The sequence below is a fragment of the Sus scrofa genome, chromosome 7, assembly GCF_054392235.1.
Source record: "Sus scrofa isolate SSC_HxYL_T2T_F1_AM1 chromosome 7, Sscrofa_HxYL_maternal_Yorkshire_Landrace_v2.0, whole genome shotgun sequence".
NCBI lineage: Eukaryota > Metazoa > Chordata > Mammalia > Artiodactyla > Suidae > Sus > Sus scrofa.
In genome coordinates this window covers 20,819,148-20,835,965 of record NC_139389.1, presented here as the reverse complement: position 1 = coordinate 20,835,965, position 16,818 = coordinate 20,819,148, and the positions used below count along the sequence as shown (strand labels likewise).

Sequence of the window (16,818 nt, the reverse complement as noted above, 5' to 3'; positions counted from 1 at the left end):
AATTCTGTTGCCTGATTGGCTATTAACCAGACACAGTCAAGTAGCCAATAGAAAAGCTTTATTTCCATCCCTCATTTGCATAGTTCTGCCCATAGATGACAGCCTTGCTGTTTTTCTTCCAATTAACTAAGACACGCTCTGCATCCCTCATTAGCATAAAGGCCCTATAAGTACCAGAAATCCGCTTCCTGCTTTCATTTTGATCTTGGTTTTTTTTCAGGTTTCAAAATGCCTGAGCCAGCGAAGTCCGCTCCCGCTCCGAAGAAGGGCTCCAAGAAGGCGGTTACCAAGGCCCAGAAAAAGGACGGTAAGAAGCGAAAGCGCAGCCGCAAGGAGAGCTACTCCGTGTACGTGTACAAGGTGCTGAAGCAGGTCCACCCGGACACTGGCATCTCGTCCAAAGCCATGGGCATCATGAACTCCTTTGTCAACGACATTTTCGAGCGCATCGCCGGCGAGGCCTCGCGGCTGGCTCATTACAACAAGCGCTCGACCATCACGTCCCGGGAGATCCAGACGGCCGTGCGCTTACTGCTGCCCGGGGAGCTGGCCAAGCACGCCGTGTCCGAGGGCACCAAGGCTGTCACCAAGTACACCAGCTCCAAATAAACTTGCCAAGTAAGCATCTTTACACTTACCCCAAAGGCTCTTTTCAGAGCCACCCACATGTCCACCAAGAGAGCTGCAATCTCTAACACTTGGTTTTGTGTGATTGCGTGAGTGGTAGAGTTATTTGTAACTTTGTAACTGGGTGTAAGGTGTTACACAACTAAAACCGCTGCTGTGTTGTTGACACGGTCATGCCAAAGTGTTAATCACTGTTTTCTGCCTTAGGGCTTAGCCCCCAAGTGTAAAGTCCACTCTGTTTTGTGGGTTGCAGTGATCAGTGAGCTGCAGTTGGTCTGGGGTGATTGGAACATGAAAAACCTGCTTAGGTTTCTGGTGCCTTGTGTAACCAGTGCAGTCAGAATTGAATGTTTTAGGGACGCTTGCAATTTGACAAAAGCTTCCTGTAAGTTCGGGAAACTAGGCGGGAAGAGAGCAGGGGCGCTGTGGATGGAACTTGGCAATACAAAGTGTCTAATAGAGAAACTTCCCTTACCTGGCAGTCCTGGTCGGGGGGAGATGGTTCCTGAGAAATTCCGCATTCCCTTAAGCACTTGGTCATTTTTGCTCTAAGGGAAGATTTTAAGGTGAGTGGAACACATTTTCCATTTTATTTTATTCGTCTAGAACACATTTTCAGAACCTAGGAGTAAAATTTGCTTTTTTTGTAAAAAAGTGGGACAATACAGGAGGTAAAATTGGCTACAAAGAGAACAAGGCTTTTTCATTTGTTTTGGTGTTTTTTTGGTAGGATTTGGGGTAAGATAGCGTATCATTTAGATTGCTTAACATAAAGACCCGGTGATCTTAAATGTGCTGTTTTCTTTTGACATCTTGGAAAAATACTGAGGCCTGTCTGGTGCTAGACAGACAATTTGAGCAGGACTTCACCATCATTGGCTGTCTAACCTGGAAGTTACCTGAGAAATGAGGGGCAGCCCTGGCCCAATTAAGGCAGAAGTGCAAATATATAGGACAATGACAGATGCTTGTCACAGGAGATCAGCCAAATTTTAAGATTCCCCAAGTCCTTAAACAACTAAAACAGATTTTTTTTCTCTGCCCCTAGTGAGCCTGCCCAAGGACTTAATTGTCCCAAGTCAGACAAATGTCTCCTCACTGCCAATCTGTTTACACCATAAATGTCCAAACAGATTCACTATTCCCAGAACGACTGCAAGTTGATTGGTTTGTTTTCTTCTCTTTCCTTTTTTCCTTATAAATAAATTCTGGTTTGTCTCTATTAGATGAAGTAGTTCTGTTGCTTGATTTCTCTTCAGTACGAGAGCAGGCTGGCTAATCATCAATTCCTTGACCATTTATTTTTTGACGATTCTACCAAGACATTGTTTACCTGACTCCTACCACAGTAATCAAAAGAAGTTCAGGAACTTGGCCAGCCCTGGCTACTGAGTTTTCTGTTCATCTTCCCTTGACTCTTGCATACTAAAATTTATTTTTTGCCTAAGTTTGTTTCTTATGTTGGTTCTTAGACTGTACTCAGTTGATTGGATACACATTAATGGTTTTAGGTCAGATCATTAAGTGATTAGTTGATGTTAGGGGACAGGGTATTTGGAATTTGGTTTCTTGCTAATTTTTTGGGTTGTTTGTAGTTGTCTAAGAATTCTGATATGCTCTGGCATTTGAGAACACAGGGTCAGGAATTTGGTGTTTTTCTTTCTGGCCTTTGAGGGAATCTACTCTGTTTGGCTTTTTGTGTCTATGTACTATGGGTTCTTTTAACTAAAAATCAAAGTTTATTTCCTCCTTTCAAAACTCTGTTTTGGGGATTACTCTATATGAATCCAAATAATTGTCAGTATCTGTAAAAATAACAGTCCTGCTCCAAAGATAATAAGAAATTAAAGTAACTGCCAAAACTTTTTAAATGTTAGACTTAACTGGAGACAAGAAAGAAAACAAGGAAATGGAAACTCCAGCATGCAATTGCCTGAAGCATTTAAAGTTTATGCTTCAATAATTCCAAAAAAACTACTGTCCCTTCAGGATCTTTGGGTCAGAAAGAAGAAACGTGTCATTATAAATAGAACTATTGAACAAGGAAAAAAAAAAAGAGGGCTACTAATACCTTTATAAATAAACATTTAATAGTTTATAAACCCTAATGAGTTATTCGTGAGGTTATGGCACTGAAAATTAGAATTTCCTACCAAACTTAAAAAGGTATCAGAGAATTTACTCATATTTGCAGTAATGATGTTCCCTGAGGGATCTCTGGTCTTAATCCCTTTTGTTTCTTTAACTGATCATCACTTAAATCTCTGGCTTTGTTTTTAAATTAAATACCTTTAAATGCTGTTCCAGTTTCACAATAAGCCCCTCCAACTTATATGATGATTGAGAATATTTTCTGCTTTATGAATACAAGTAATTTTGAGCAAATGATCTACCTCGGCGAGAAATTAAAATATTATCATGTAAACTTAGAATTTTAAATAGCTTACCTAAGATGAAAAATCACATCAATTTAAAATAAGAGCAAAATCATATTTCTCCTGATCCTTTAAATGTGCTACTTCTTTAAGTTGTAACTAAGACAAAAAAAGAAAGTTTAATTGAATTTATATAGTGGTCTTAGGTAACAGCTTACAAGATAAGAAACAAGACTACTCCATTTTTTAACAGCTTAAACATTTTAATACATGGTTAAATATTAATAAATTTAATACATTCGTTGGAAAAAAAATCACACATTTTTGAGTTCCCTTTGTGGCTCAGTGGAAACCAACCTGACTAGTATCTGTGAGGATGCAGGTTCTATCCCTGGCCTTGCTCAGTGGGTTAAAGGATCCAGCATTGTTTGAGCTGAAGTATGGGTTGCACATGCAGCTGGGATCAGGCATTGCTGTGGCTGTGACTTAGGCCAGTGGCTGTAGGTCTGATTCTACTCCTAGTCCAGGAACTTCCAGATGCTGCTGTGGCCCTAAAAAAAAAAAAAAAAAAAAAAAAAAAAAATCATATTTCTAATTAAGATAATTTTTGGATGATTTGATAACTTAATTTTGCTTTAAAAAATGGCTCTACTCCTTTTATTTTTTTTTGTCTTTTGTCTTTTTAGGGCTGCACCCACAGCACAAGGAGGTTCCCAGGCTAGGGGTCTAATCAGAGCTGTTGCTGCTGGCTTACGCCACAGCCACAGCAACGCCAGATCAGAGCCCCGTCTGCGACCTACACCACAGCTCACTGCAAGGCCGGATCCTTAATCCACTGAGTGATGCCAGGGATCAAACCCGAAAACTCATGGTTCCTAGTCGGATTTGTTTCCACTGCACCACAACGGGAACTCCACACTCCATTTTCTTTATTACTGTCATAATATAGTTATAAAAATAATGTTTGTAAAATATTCTAGTTTACTCAAATACAGGGGTTATTTTCTCTTAAACAAAAAACCTAATTTAAATTTACTTAATTTCTTCAACTCAATATACTGATTAGATCAGTTAACCACTTTACTTAAAATTTTACATTACACAAATTACACACTGTACTAAATTATTACAAGATGGTGATAATGTAAATAACATAATTTTAAAAAAGGAATTTTGTTTGTTCTTTTTTTTTGTTTGTTTTAGGGCTGCACCCGCGGCAAATGGAGATTCCCAGGCTAGGGGTCAATCGGAGCCGTAGCCACCAGCCTACGCCAGAGTCACAGCAACACAGGATCTGAGCTGCATCTGCAACCTACACCACAGCTCACAGCAAGGCCGGATCCTTAACCCACTGAGCAAGGCCAGGGATCAAACCCACAATCTCGTGGTTCCTGGTCGGATTCGTTTCTGCCGCGCCAAGTCGGAAACTCTGGGATTCTTTTTTTTTTATTTTAAAATTTTATTCATTTGTTTTTGGCCTTACTTGTGGAAGTTCTTGGGCCAGGAACTGAACCCAGGCCACAGCAGTAACCAGTGCCACAGCAGTGACAATGCCAAATCCTTAACCCCATGAGTCATCAGGGAACTCATATAATGGAATTAATTTTTATAATGTTACAAATCACAAGGGCTCAATGTTTAAATACCGAATTCAAAGTCTATGGATAACTTAAAGAAATTAGGTGAATAATTGAGTAAATAAATGCCTAATCTTTGCATACCTGAACACTTTCTAAATTGAAGGGTACAAAATACCTACCAGTAACAATCATTAGATCTATGCAAGTCTTTTATTTTGTACACAGTTAAGAATGACCATAGAGTAACAGGTTAGAAAATACGTAGATGCCTGAGGAAAAGGGAAATAGATATGCTTGTTTTTGATTAAATTCGTTAAAGGGAAATGTCAATTGTACATGTCGTCCCAGAGGACCAGTCAGGTTTTGCATGGCCTCCCAGTTTCCTTATGCCTGTGAGGGAACTCAATCGCCTGCCTTTTTTAAGGGCTGTTGTTAACACAAACAGCTCTTACTCTACCGAGTATGATAGCTACAGAGAAAACCAAATATGTACACAAATAATGGTTGTTTGGTCTGTTTATTTATTTATTTACTTATTTATTTTATCTTTTCTAGGGCTGCACCTGCTGCATATGGAGGTTCCCAGGCTAGGGGTCAAATCGGAGCTGTAGCCACTGGCCTACACCACAGACACAGCAACACTGGATCCTTTACCCACTGAGCGAGGCCAGGAATTGAACCCAAAACCTCATGGTTCCTAGTCGGATTTGTTAACCCCTGAGCCACGATGGGAGCTCCTGGTCTGTTTATTAATTAGGAAGTTAATACTGTTCATTAATGTAGTAAATTCAATTAAATATGTATTGTATTATGTATACTGATAAGGTAAATATATTATAGAGCTGCGGTTAAAGGCTTTGAATTTACCACAGTAATAATTTATCATATAAATATCTGATTTTTTTTGCATATATCTAAACGGATGCACGTAACGTTTACTAGGTTTGGTTTAAAAACAAGGAAACAAAAAACACTCCAAGAAAGAGAAAAATTAAGGATTCAAATGGGATTTTTAATTAATTGTTGTGCCTTGTCAAGATTTCATTCATTGACAGGTGGTTCACCTCAAAGTGCTGGCTACTATCACTCTACGTTGTGTTTTAAATATTACTCTAAAAAAAGTAGAGATCTAGGATGCGAAGCTTTCTCCTTCCTGTTTTGTTACTCTCTTTTGTCCTTTTCTCCATTATCAGTCTTTCCAATGATTAGATTTCAGATTTGGTCTTCCCAAGTATTAGGGGAAAAAAAAAATCCTCAAAGCCTAGCTGTTTCTGTTTTGACTAAAATTTCCTGAACGAAAGAATATGTGCTATACAGTTTATTTCTGAATATGGCTCCCACTAAAATTAAAACTCTAATTATGAAAAAAACATTTATTTAACTTAAATCCATCAAGATGATCTTTGAGACCTGATCTTATTAAGACATATCCAATTAAGTCCTTGGAGGTAATACAGATTTCAAATATCTCATTATTGTATTTGTGATTGCCCTCATAACTTTTTTGTCCTTCTCTGTCTAATGCACAGATGACTAAATGTTATAAAGAAGAGACTAAAAGCCATTATGCCTTTATAAGAGTCTTGACTGAAGTGGGTAAGTTGAGAGATTCTGATGCTAGAAATGAAATATGACCTACCTAAGATGGAAATGCTGATTGAGGGTCAGTGGACTATATTTCACAGAGGTGACCTGTCATACATGATTCATGGCCAAGCTTGAGTTTCTAGAGGATCACCAATTGTTTTCTTTGAAAGTCCTCATTGGTCTATGTAAGAACAGAATGTTCACCTTGAACTCTATTCTACACAAAATAATGAACAAACTTGATATCCTATTCCTAGGTAGTCTCCTGGCATTTGTTTCCCTCCTTTTGTTACATAAGTTTTTTGACTTTGCTGGATGAAATAAATCTATTGCTTGGCATACCTTACACACAAGTAAACAATGTGCTGCTAATAATTAACTAAGCGTCTTTGAGTTGCCATTTGACAGACCTACCTCTCTGAACCTGTGGGATGGTAATAATTACCTACTCATGAAGATGGGGTGAGGACTAAGTGAAGTAGCAAATTTAAAATACTTGTTCTAGAAATGTTCTCATGCCATTAAAATGGCTGCCTAGCATTGCTCCTTGATGAAAAAAGTGTAGCCTCTGGAGATAAATCCCAAGTTTGACTCCCAGCTTGCCAACTATTGTAAGACTGAGCCAAGTCATTCATCTTTCTGTGCCTCTGCTATATCTTGAAGATGATGGTAATAGCACCAATCTTCTAGATATTTGGGAACATCAATGATCTTTAAGGCATAGAACACACTTTGAAGAGTGCCTGGCAAATAGAAGGTGCTCAGTTTTTGTGTGATGTTTGACATGTTTCATTTATAATCTTCTTTATACCTTAAAGGGACCTAAGGCAGCTTATGACTGAAAACCTTGGTAGGAGCTGGTCTTTCCTAAATGGTAGGAATTTCACAAGTGATATGGAAAGATTGCCAACAGATTTGCATTGCATTTACCTTGATCCAACAGGTTGAAAGAAAATCCATTTTTTCCCCCACTTATCCTTAGCTCTCTAGGCATATACCTAAGGACATAGAGAATGATAGCTATCATTTGTCTTGAATCTTCCAGATTTGAAAGGATGTGTAGATTCAGCTTTGTCAGGGAGTCCCAGCACTACTAAATTAAGAAGGTATTAAAGATTAATTAGCTCTTCTGGACTTTTACCCTGTGCAATCCTGGATGACTAAGCATAAAAATAAATTAGGCCAGATACACAGCTGCCTGTGACCTTTGCCTGCAAGACATTCTAGGCTCTGATTAAATTCTTTGGACTCTGAAAATCAGCTTGACCTATTTTCAGGTATGATGGGTTAATTATAAATTAGGAAAAAAGAGTAAATTTGGAGGCTCAGCTAATTTCTTACTGTCCCACCTCAGTTCTGAACGAGGAAAGTGAGCTTTTGGTTGACCCATTTAAAGACTTACATAGCGGGAGTTCCTATTGTGGCTCAGCAGTTAACAAACCCTACTAGCATCCATGAGGATGTGGGTTCAATCCCTGGCCTTGTTCAGTGGGTTTAGGATCCAGCGTTCCAGTGAGCTGACACAGATGAGGCTCAGATCTGGTATTACTGTGGCTGTGATGTATGCCAGCAGCTATAGCCCTGATTGGACCCCTAGCTTGGGAAACTTCATATGTTTTGGGCGGGCCCTAAAAAGAGACAAAAAAAAAAAAAAAAAAAAAAAAAAGGTTTACATAGCTTATCATCCAATAAGAAATTTGTCTAGTACTTAATAGAAAAAGCTATCCTTGGTATTAGATCTCCCAGCTTCAGGCTCAGAGGGATGAAGGAACAGAAATGATGGTGCTTGTCTCTTTCCATGAGGAGACCAATGCACTTAGTAGAGGCATTACTGGGGTAAAACCTTGACCCCTTTACTGCCGTCTGACCAAATCAAGTTCTCTGACAGTTTAAAAAAAAAAAAAGAAACAACAACAACAAAAAGCCTTCAAAAGCAATAAGAACAAACCTTTTTTTCCTCTTCTCCTCCTCTTCTCCCTTCTTTCATTTTCCTTTACTTTTTTCCCCACTTCCCTCCCCCCACTATAATCGGCCCAAAGTCAGCTGTAGGACAGAATATAAAACTATTGAAGATTAAAATGTGCCATTTTGGTGTTCCCATTGGTTCACTGGGTTAAGAATCTGATTGCAGCAGCTTGGGTTGCTGCAGGCGCCAAGATTCGAACCCACACAGTGCACAGGGTTAAAAGATCTGGTGCAGGTTGCAGCTGTGGCTCAGATTCAATCCTTGGCTTGGTGTGGCCATTAAATATGTGTATCCTCATCCTTCACAGGCAGTTCCACAAGGCTCACCCCCAATCACCTTGCCTCTGTCACTGTATCTCCTTTGTGAAATATATCGTGAAATGCCTAATACTTTTTCCTCACCTGGAAAATTCTTACTCACCCTATAAGATTTAACTCAAATATAAGTTACAGGACACTGACTAGATTATACTCATCTTTTATTTTGGGGTGCACAAGTAAACTCAAATGCTAGAGGGCAGGGGTATACTATAAGGAATCGCCGTCCAATAACCGTGCAACCTGGGAAACTCAATCTCTCTGAGCCTGAATTTCCTCATCTATAAAGCTGGTGGGACCATCATAGGTCCCTCAGAAGGTTGTTACAAGATTAAATGCATTGGTATCTATAATGTGCTTAGGGCACTGCCTGGCACAGAGCAAATATCCAATGAACATTAGCCATCACCGTTGTTATTATTGTCCTCAGAGTCAAGTACAATATCATATTTGATGACTTATAGAAGAGAATTAATCAATCAATTTCTCTTTTTACAGGAGGACCAAATGGACTTTAGAAATCTATTTTCCCACCTCCATTTACTGCTGGACACTGTTGCATCTCACAAATAAGTCAGGAAAAATGACTGGTCCTAGAAGATAAAATATTTTTAACAGTCATGGAAGGATCAATAAGAACTTGGCTAACATTTATTTTAAGTATAAAAAAATGTTCATTGTAGAAATTTGTAAAAAGAGAAATATATAAAACAGAATAATAAAATGATTCCTAGTATCTTTTCTATATGTATATAAGATACATATATATGATTATGAACATATATATGAAATACACCAACAATAAATATATATCACATATAAAATGAATTTAGGTATCATGCTGTATATATATATACATGTAAATAACTTTCTAGGTAACATACCTAGAGAATACATTTTTTTAATGAAAATATTATTTATGTAATTAGTTGTCTGTTACTGGCTATTTAGGGTTTCATTTTCATGCATTGTAAATCATACAGATCACACTTATGTTTACATAAATCTTTGTTTAAACATTTTTAAATATTATTTCCTTAGGATAGACTTCTAGAAGTAGAAATAGTAAGTCACAAGGCAAAAACAGTTTTCGAGACTCTTAATATGTACATCGTCCAATTGCCATGCAGAACGACCGCACCGATTTATAATTCTACCATAATATGAAAACTCCTGTTTTACAGTAGTCACTCTGAAAATATTTTTAAAGCATTGTTAACCTGATAAATTAAAAAAAAGTAATTTCTTTCGCTATGAGTGAAGATAGTTTTTTACTGTTTTTATTAACCATGACCCCATATGAAATAAACTGCTACAAAATGATGGACATGATTGCAACCATTCCAGGGAAAGCACTTTGTAAAGAATAAGTAGTATCTTAGGTTAAGACAGAAAAACAAATATTATCAGGGGTCTCCTCTGCCCAGGACTGTGCTGGAGTAATGAACTGTGTTTAGTTATGTGTAACTAAAACTACTTTTACCTACATTGTCTCTTATAAGCCTCCTAACCACTCCATGAGCAAAGTATCTGCTCTGGATTGATTTATGCCCCTCTTACCCCCAATTTATATGCTGTAGCCCTAACCCCCAGTGTGACCATATTTGGAGACAGGGCTTTTAGGAGGTAATTTAGGTTAAAGATGTCGTAAATATGGGGTCCTTATCCTAATCCAATAGGATTCATGGCCTTATAAGAAGAGGAAGAAAACCATCACTCTCCTGGCTTGCAGGCACTGAGGAAAGGTCGCACAAGGACATAGCAAAAAGGCAGCCATCTGTAGGCTAGGAAAAAAGGTCTCATGAGAACCTGATGATGCTGGTACCCTAACCTCCCATGTCCAGAGCTGTGAGGAAATAAATTTCTAGTATTACAGCCGCTCAGACTAGAGTATTTTGTTTGAGTAGCCTGAGCAGACTCAGAATGAGATGGAAGAAGCTGAGCCTTTTTACATTGTTTTGGTCTTTTTAGGGCTGCTCTCCTGGCATATGGAAGTTCCCAGGCTAGGGGTCAAATCAGAGCTTCAGCTGCCCATCTACACCACAGCAACCCCAGATCCAAGCAGAACCTTTTGAAGCCAGACTTCTGGACATCAAATCCCAGCCTTCCTGTACCCTAGCTCTAAGACCTTGGGCAAGTTTTGTGACTTTTCTGTGACTCAATTTCCTCATTTATAAAATGAATTCCTACATTTTTTAAAAAATTTTTTAAAGGGAGCACACTTGGGATAATGACTGACACATATATACTGTATACATAGATGTGTACTTGTTTTTGCGGTATCTTAGATTTGTAATGCAAAATATGAATCATGGTTTTTTCCCCTCTGGACTTATTACGCAGTCTGAGAATTTTTAAAAATTATCCAATTCGTTGTTAGGTTTATAGCCATGAATAAACAGGTGGATATGCCCTGTCCACCTGTAAGTATAAGGCTCGGTCGACTCTATAATATGATCCTTAAGCCCCTGACATTTAATGGCACAACCTCTCAGGGATCACTGAGGTTTAGAGAAACCAAGTACATATTTCTCCAAGGAGAAAGGTTTTTTAAACCGAAGGTCTCAATTCATTAGTGGGCTGTGAAATCAATCTCACGATGCACAACCAGAATTTTAGAAAAATAAATAAATAAACTAGGCGTTCTCATTGGGTGCAGCAGAAACAAATTTGACTGGTATCCACGAGGATGTGAGTTCAATCCCTGGCCTCGCTCAGTGGGTCAGGGATCCAGCATTGCCATGAGCTGTGGTGTAGTTTCGCGGCTGTAGGTCTGATGTGACTCTTAGTCTGGGAACTTCCATATGCCTTGGGTGCAGCCCTTAAAAAAAAAAAAAAAAAGCAAACAAAACAAAACAAAACACCCAAAAACTAGATTAAAATGCATCAGAATGCACTTAAATGAGTATTGTTTTCAGAATTTTTTGTTTCGGATGTGTATGTGCGTGTGTGTGTGTGTGTGTGTGTGTGTGTGTGTGTGTGTGTGTGTATGAGACTGAGAGAATGAAAAGAGACTTTTCCACCTCACTTTGCATCAGAAGTTTGAAAGTCTCATTATCTGATTTCCACGTCAGAAGTGTTTCAAATATAGGCTTGCTCTTTTCCCTATCTCCTCAGGCGAAGCCCTTGTTTTCTTCTGAGACTATTATAACAGACTACCAACCTCTGACATTAGGCTCTTCTCAATAATTGTTTGCTCGAAAAACCTAAAGTCAAGGCAACTACAACAACAAGACAACAAGACAACTGCAACAAAAATACAGAAACTCTCCTTAAAAGCCTCCAGTGGCTCCACAGCCTGTGGAACCCTACCAAAATTCTCACATAGGCATTTGGGGATCTTCACAAGAAAGTCCTTGTGGGATTTTCCTCTGCTAAACCCTGGGCTCTTGTTACACTACACTGTCCCCTCAGGATCCTCCTGGAAGGTCCAGCCTTGAAACTCATATACCTGTCAGACAAGTGAGGCCTAGATCAAGCCCAGAGAAGCATCCTAGACATTGTTCTAATATACTTTTTCCTATAGCTTTGCAGACAAGCTTGCCAGCCAGGTCCTATTAGAAGTCTGGGTCTGTGGTTTCCACTGAGACCAGGCTTCCTACCTCACATTTTATGATTAACTAAGGGCAGGGATTGCGTCTCTTTCCTTGTGTATGTTTTTGAGGGTGGAGGGCGAAGGGGTGAGGCGGGCATAGGGATGAAGTTTAACAAAACCAGAAGCAAAACTCAGTTGAGGACGCCAGCCACAAGGGGGACCTGGTTTTGACTAGCAGATATCATGTGTGAGACCTGTGCTACTTACTCCATGCTTGAGAGTCTTCTATTAAGCTGTATGGATTGAGAAGTAGCTATGCTTTTTTTTTAGTTCCGCACCTGTGCGCGGCGTATGTAAGTTCCCAGGCTAGGGGTCGAATTGGAGCTACAGCTGCTGGCCTACACCACAGCCACAACAATGCAGAAACCCAGCTGTGTCTGTGACCTATACCACAGCTCAAGGCAACACCGGATCCCAAACCCACTGAGCAAGGCTAGGGGTCAAATCCGCATAGTCATGGCTACTAGTCGGATTGGTCTCCGCTGTGCCACAACAGGAACGCTGAGAGAAGTAGTTTTAATCACAAGAAACCCACATGTCTGTAGCTCATTGTTTATTAGATTGTTTGCTCCAATAAGTTCATGCTGTTAAGTTTTTAGGCAATTCTAAAAGCATCTTCTAAGTCTTCAGTGAGACATCTAAGATATGTGTTACTTCCCTCATATACCTAAATAATTTTCAATAAAAATCAGAGCGTGAATACTTTCTTTTCTCCACTGATTGGAAGCCAACCATTTGGAAAAGCACTCAAGACAGATAAGATAAATTTCTGGTTAAAAATTACTTTTATATTTACAAGGAAAATGAGAAGTTTTGTTCTTCTCTATGAATTTTGCTGAAGTTTGAGAGCTTTATTGAAAAGTATTGGCATGCAGAGTCATTTTCCATTAAAAGATGAAAGGGTATCTGAAATCTGTATCTCTACGGTTTAATCTGCAGTGAAACCAGGGCGATTCCAAGCAGAAGATTTTTGCTGGATTCAATTTTTGGGTATGAAACAAACACAGACTCTCCTCCTCCAAGGGGCGGGGGCGGTGCCTCAGTGATGCACCAATCACAGCGCGCCCTGCCCTATATAAGGCCCTGAAGCCCCGCGGCATTTTACGCTTCTTGTTGGGTGGTACCACCTACTTTCCTCTGTGACAATGGCCGAGACAGCTCCTGCTGCTCCAGCCGATTCGGTTCCTGCTTCCGTGGAGAAACCTCCAGCTAAGAAGCGGGGCAAGAAGCCGGTTGGCTTGACCGGTACAAGTCGGAAGGCTCCTAGCGCTTCAGTGTCCAAGTTGATAACCGAGGCCCTTTCGGTTTCTCAGGAGAGAGCTGGCATGTCCCTGGCAGCGTTGAAGAAGGCCCTGGCAGCTGCTGGCTACGATGTGGAGAAGAACAATAGCCGTATAAAGCTGGGTCTCAAGAGTCTGGTGGGCAAGGGGATCCTGGTGCAGACCAGGGGCACCGGTGCATCAGGCTCTTTCAAACTCAGCAAGAAAGCCGCTCCTGAGCCCAGAAAGGGCAAGGTCAAAAAGCCAGCTTCTGCGAAGACCAAGAAGCTGGTCTTATCCAGAGACTCCAAGTCTCCCAAGAGCGCCAAGGCTAATAAGAGAGCTAAGAAGTCGAGAACAACCGCAGCTCAGAAAGCTGCTAGGAGCGGCCGGAAGACCAAAGAAGCCAAGGTGAAGCAACAACGGAAAAGCCCAGCGAAGGCCAGAGCAGCGAAGCCCAAGGCTGGGAATCCTAAATTAACCCAGCAGAAAACTAATCCTAGGAAAGCAACAAACAGGAAGTAAAATTTCTGAGAAGACCAGTTTTCGTAGAACCCAAAGGCTCTTTTAAGAGCCACACAAATGATCTTAAGAGGGTGTAACACTGGAAGTTTCCGTCAGTCTGCAAGAAAGTCTGGTCAGCCAAGTCACTTGCTAGGCGAATTCGTTGATGTGAGATAAATCTCTTGTTAGACACACAGTTTCTGAAGAGCTTTAAATTCTTTACTATGCAGATAGCCCAAATCCAGGAAGGTTGTACAACTTAAAATAGGGCAGGTTTCTTGTATGTGAATTCTTAAATACTTCGAAAGAAAATGCTGTACTAGATTTTAAGTCTAGGAAGACGTGGAGGTCAGCTCTGTGCCTAAGTTTTTTTTTTTTTTTTCTTCAAATTGTGCTACTCGTGTATGTACCTGAATGGGTCATTCTAGATAAAAGTAAAATTTCCGAATTCCCTGTGCACAGATTTCACAGGGACATGGAAATCGAAGTGTCTGAATTTGGATTAATAGCAAAAATTTCACTTGCTGGATCTTAAGATTTATGAATGATTGTGCAAGTGTTAGATATTTTACTGAAATACCGTTCATTACTTTGAAAGTAGTTACCAGATTATATACGTGTGTATATATGGTACATACATTGTTACCTCAAAAATCGGGTTGTTTTAATAAGATTAGTCTAATATTCTAAATTTATGAAGACAACTAATGGAAAAAATAAAAATCATTAATTTATGAAGACTGATAAGTTTAAGATTGTGCTATACAGGCGGAAAAATGTTAACCATAAATATGGAGACGTTGGAGGCAAGTGATGTGATGGTGTGAGGTGTGATATGATGGTGTGATCGAAGTGAAACTCACAAATCCGCTTGTACTAGGGTCCAAGTTAAAGCATCTTTTCCCACTTTAAACAGTATTAACTTATTTTCACTTAGTGATTTAGCATTCTTAAATATCTTAAATTTATAATCTTATTTTGGGTCTCGGTATTTGGGGTGACTTTGAACAAAGCCCAATACAAAACTAAGTAATGCAGTCTCAAACAGAAACATGTTCTAACTGTAGCACTTTCATTGTCTGAATTCATTTGTATACTTAGGTCTCTAAAGAAAAATTGCGTTATACTTGGAAAATGACTAAATAAAATGGCTTTATGTAGAATCAGCCACAGCCGTGCTTTGGATAAGGTGGCCAATTTTTCCCTTTCAGGATCGGGTTGGGATAGTGCAGGAAAACTCTTCAGTTGCCAGGCAAGGCAGTGAGCTCCTTCTCTATGCAGAGCAGTGGAATGACGCCAGTCATCACAAAGGGATGATGGCTTCACCCCGCCCAGACGACTGATGGTCTCCTCTAACACCCTAACGTGTGTAGAACCGGTTTGTTCACTGTACGCCTTTGCCCCTCGAGCCCTGCAGCGTCTGACATACAAGTGTTAGAAAGTTAACCAATCAAGGTTTACCCTTAAGTTCCGGGTAACCACTATGAAACCTCGTTTTGGCCAATGGGAAAATAGCCCTAGAACACCACACTCCACAATTTAACAGAGGTTTCTTCACCACCCGAAAATCGTCCAATGAGAGCTTGTTCCCCGGGAGTCTTCATTTACATAGCTGTGTATTTTGCGGGCCAATAATAGTGAATCTTTGTGCCATGGATACCTCCAGCCCTTCAAAGCCTGAAGGAGCATTCTTTGAATGTTTAAAAATGCATTAAAATACCTTTCTTCGTCTCATTGCTTTCACAACGATTTTCTAAACTTCCTCTATAGTACTTCCAAGCCGAATTTTTCCAAGGCTTGGGGCTAAACGTTAATGCTGAAAACATGATAAAGCTGCACTGCTGAAACGATGCAGTTACCGCCTCTATTATGTAAAGTGTGTACAACAGCTCTTTAACGAATTTGTGGGGCGGCCCTAAAAAGGGCCTTTATTAAAAGTGACGCAGAGATAAGACAGATGACGTGCTCTCAGCCACCAAAACCATAGAGCGTGCGTCCCTGGCGCTTGAGCGCGTAGACCACATCCATGGCGGTGACGGTCTTGCGCTTGGCGTGCTCGGTGTAGGTGACGGCGTCCCGGATCACGTTCTCCAGGAACACCTTCAGCACCCCTCGGGTCTCCTCGTAGATGAGGCCGGAGATGCGCTTGACACCGCCACGCCGGGCCAAACGCCGGATGGCAGGTTTAGTGATGCCCTGAATGTTGTCGCGAAGAACCTTGCGGTGGCGCTTGGCGCCGCCTTTTCCCAGGCCTTTACCGCCCTTGCCACGACCAGACATGGTTGCTGTGGTTATAACGTCCAAAGCTTTGACTTTGCCGGTTAAATAGCATTTGTGCGGACCTGATTGAAAACGCGATGCTCTGGTGGGGGTGGGACAAGGAGGTGGGATTATCAACATTTTAGTGTTTTGATTGGTCGGGAAATCTCGCTCTTCGTTGGGCGAGCCGGAAAGGGGAGGTGGCCTTCAATCCGCTGGAAATCTTTCCGTCTCTAGCCTGGCGCTATTTTCTTCTGTACCTATTTGCAAATTCAGAGTATTCTTAGCTGAAGAACGGCTTGAGCAAAGGCTTCTGCTCCGTATTTCTTTTTGGTTACTTGGTAACGAACAAATTAGATAATGGTTCTTTGGGGAATGTAAAAATGTGTAAAGGAAGATAGGTTTACAGGTCAAAGGACTTTCTCTTTTCGGACCTTTAAATTTTAAACGACACATCTTGCTGGACTAAAGCATGCCTGGCCATGAAGGGGCTCTGGTCCTCAAAATCCTGTGTTTGGAAAGACAAAAAGATGGATAAACGATTGGATATTAAAATTTCTTTATTTTCTTCTGTTTCTCCAAACACTTAATGGGTGACTCCTTTTTCTGAAAAGTCTGAGATTAGGTAACACAAAACTAGGTTTGGATAATCAGTTGCCCCTGGACCTCTTCCTGGCTGGCTGCGCCTGATTGGTCTGCAAGTCCTAAAAGCTCCCTTCCCTCTTTTATTAATCTTCATCTTTCTCCAG

The 16,818-nt window shown here is 40.3% G+C and overlaps 3 protein-coding genes across 6 annotated transcripts; 2 read left to right on the top strand and 1 right to left on the bottom strand.

Moving 5' to 3' along the window:
- Positions 1 to 196: 196 nt before the first annotated feature.
- On the top strand, positions 197 to 9,714 carry H2BC4 (H2B clustered histone 4). 4 transcript variants are annotated; one of them, XR_014809771.1, is made up of 4 exons: positions 197 to 618; positions 1,110 to 1,193; positions 6,112 to 6,178; positions 8,951 to 9,714. XR_014809771.1 is itself a non-coding variant. In XM_084967639.1 (2 exons), the coding sequence occupies exon 1, from the start codon at positions 229 to 231 to the stop codon at positions 607 to 609; it is 381 nt and encodes a 126-aa protein (XP_084823765.1). In that variant the 5' UTR covers positions 197 to 228; the 3' UTR covers positions 610 to 618; positions 8,951 to 9,714. The 4 variants fall into 4 exon arrangements, 1 of the variants encoding a protein (XP_084823765.1); XR_014809770.1 differs by lacking the exon at positions 1,110 to 1,193; XR_014809772.1 differs by lacking the exon at positions 8,951 to 9,714 and having other exon boundaries at positions 6,112 to 6,195.
- A 3,436-nt stretch (positions 9,715 to 13,150) lies between these two features.
- H1-6 (H1.6 linker histone, cluster member) lies at positions 13,151 to 14,983 on the top strand. The gene has a single exon (XM_021098430.2). The coding sequence runs from the start codon at positions 13,193 to 13,195 to the stop codon at positions 13,829 to 13,831; it is 639 nt and encodes a 212-aa protein (XP_020954089.1). The 5' UTR covers positions 13,151 to 13,192; the 3' UTR covers positions 13,832 to 14,983.
- A 728-nt stretch (positions 14,984 to 15,711) lies between these two features.
- Positions 15,712 to 16,108, bottom strand: H4C3 (H4 clustered histone 3). The gene has a single exon (XM_021098428.2). It carries the CDS (start codon positions 16,088 to 16,090, stop codon positions 15,779 to 15,781), a length of 312 nt encoding a protein of 103 aa, XP_020954087.1. The 5' UTR covers positions 16,091 to 16,108; the 3' UTR covers positions 15,712 to 15,778.
- Positions 16,109 to 16,818: the final 710 nt, after the last annotated feature.

Excerpts from the sequence above, each read along its gene's own strand:
- H4C3 (XM_021098428.2), bottom strand. The coding sequence starts at position 16,090 with ATGTCTGGTCGTGGCAAGGGCGGTAAAGGCCTGGGAAAAGGCGGCGCC.
- H2BC4 (XM_084967639.1), top strand. The coding sequence starts at position 229 with ATGCCTGAGCCAGCGAAGTCCGCTCCCGCTCCGAAGAAGGGCTCCAAG.
- H1-6 (XM_021098430.2), top strand. The coding sequence starts at position 13,193 with ATGGCCGAGACAGCTCCTGCTGCTCCAGCCGATTCGGTTCCTGCTTCC.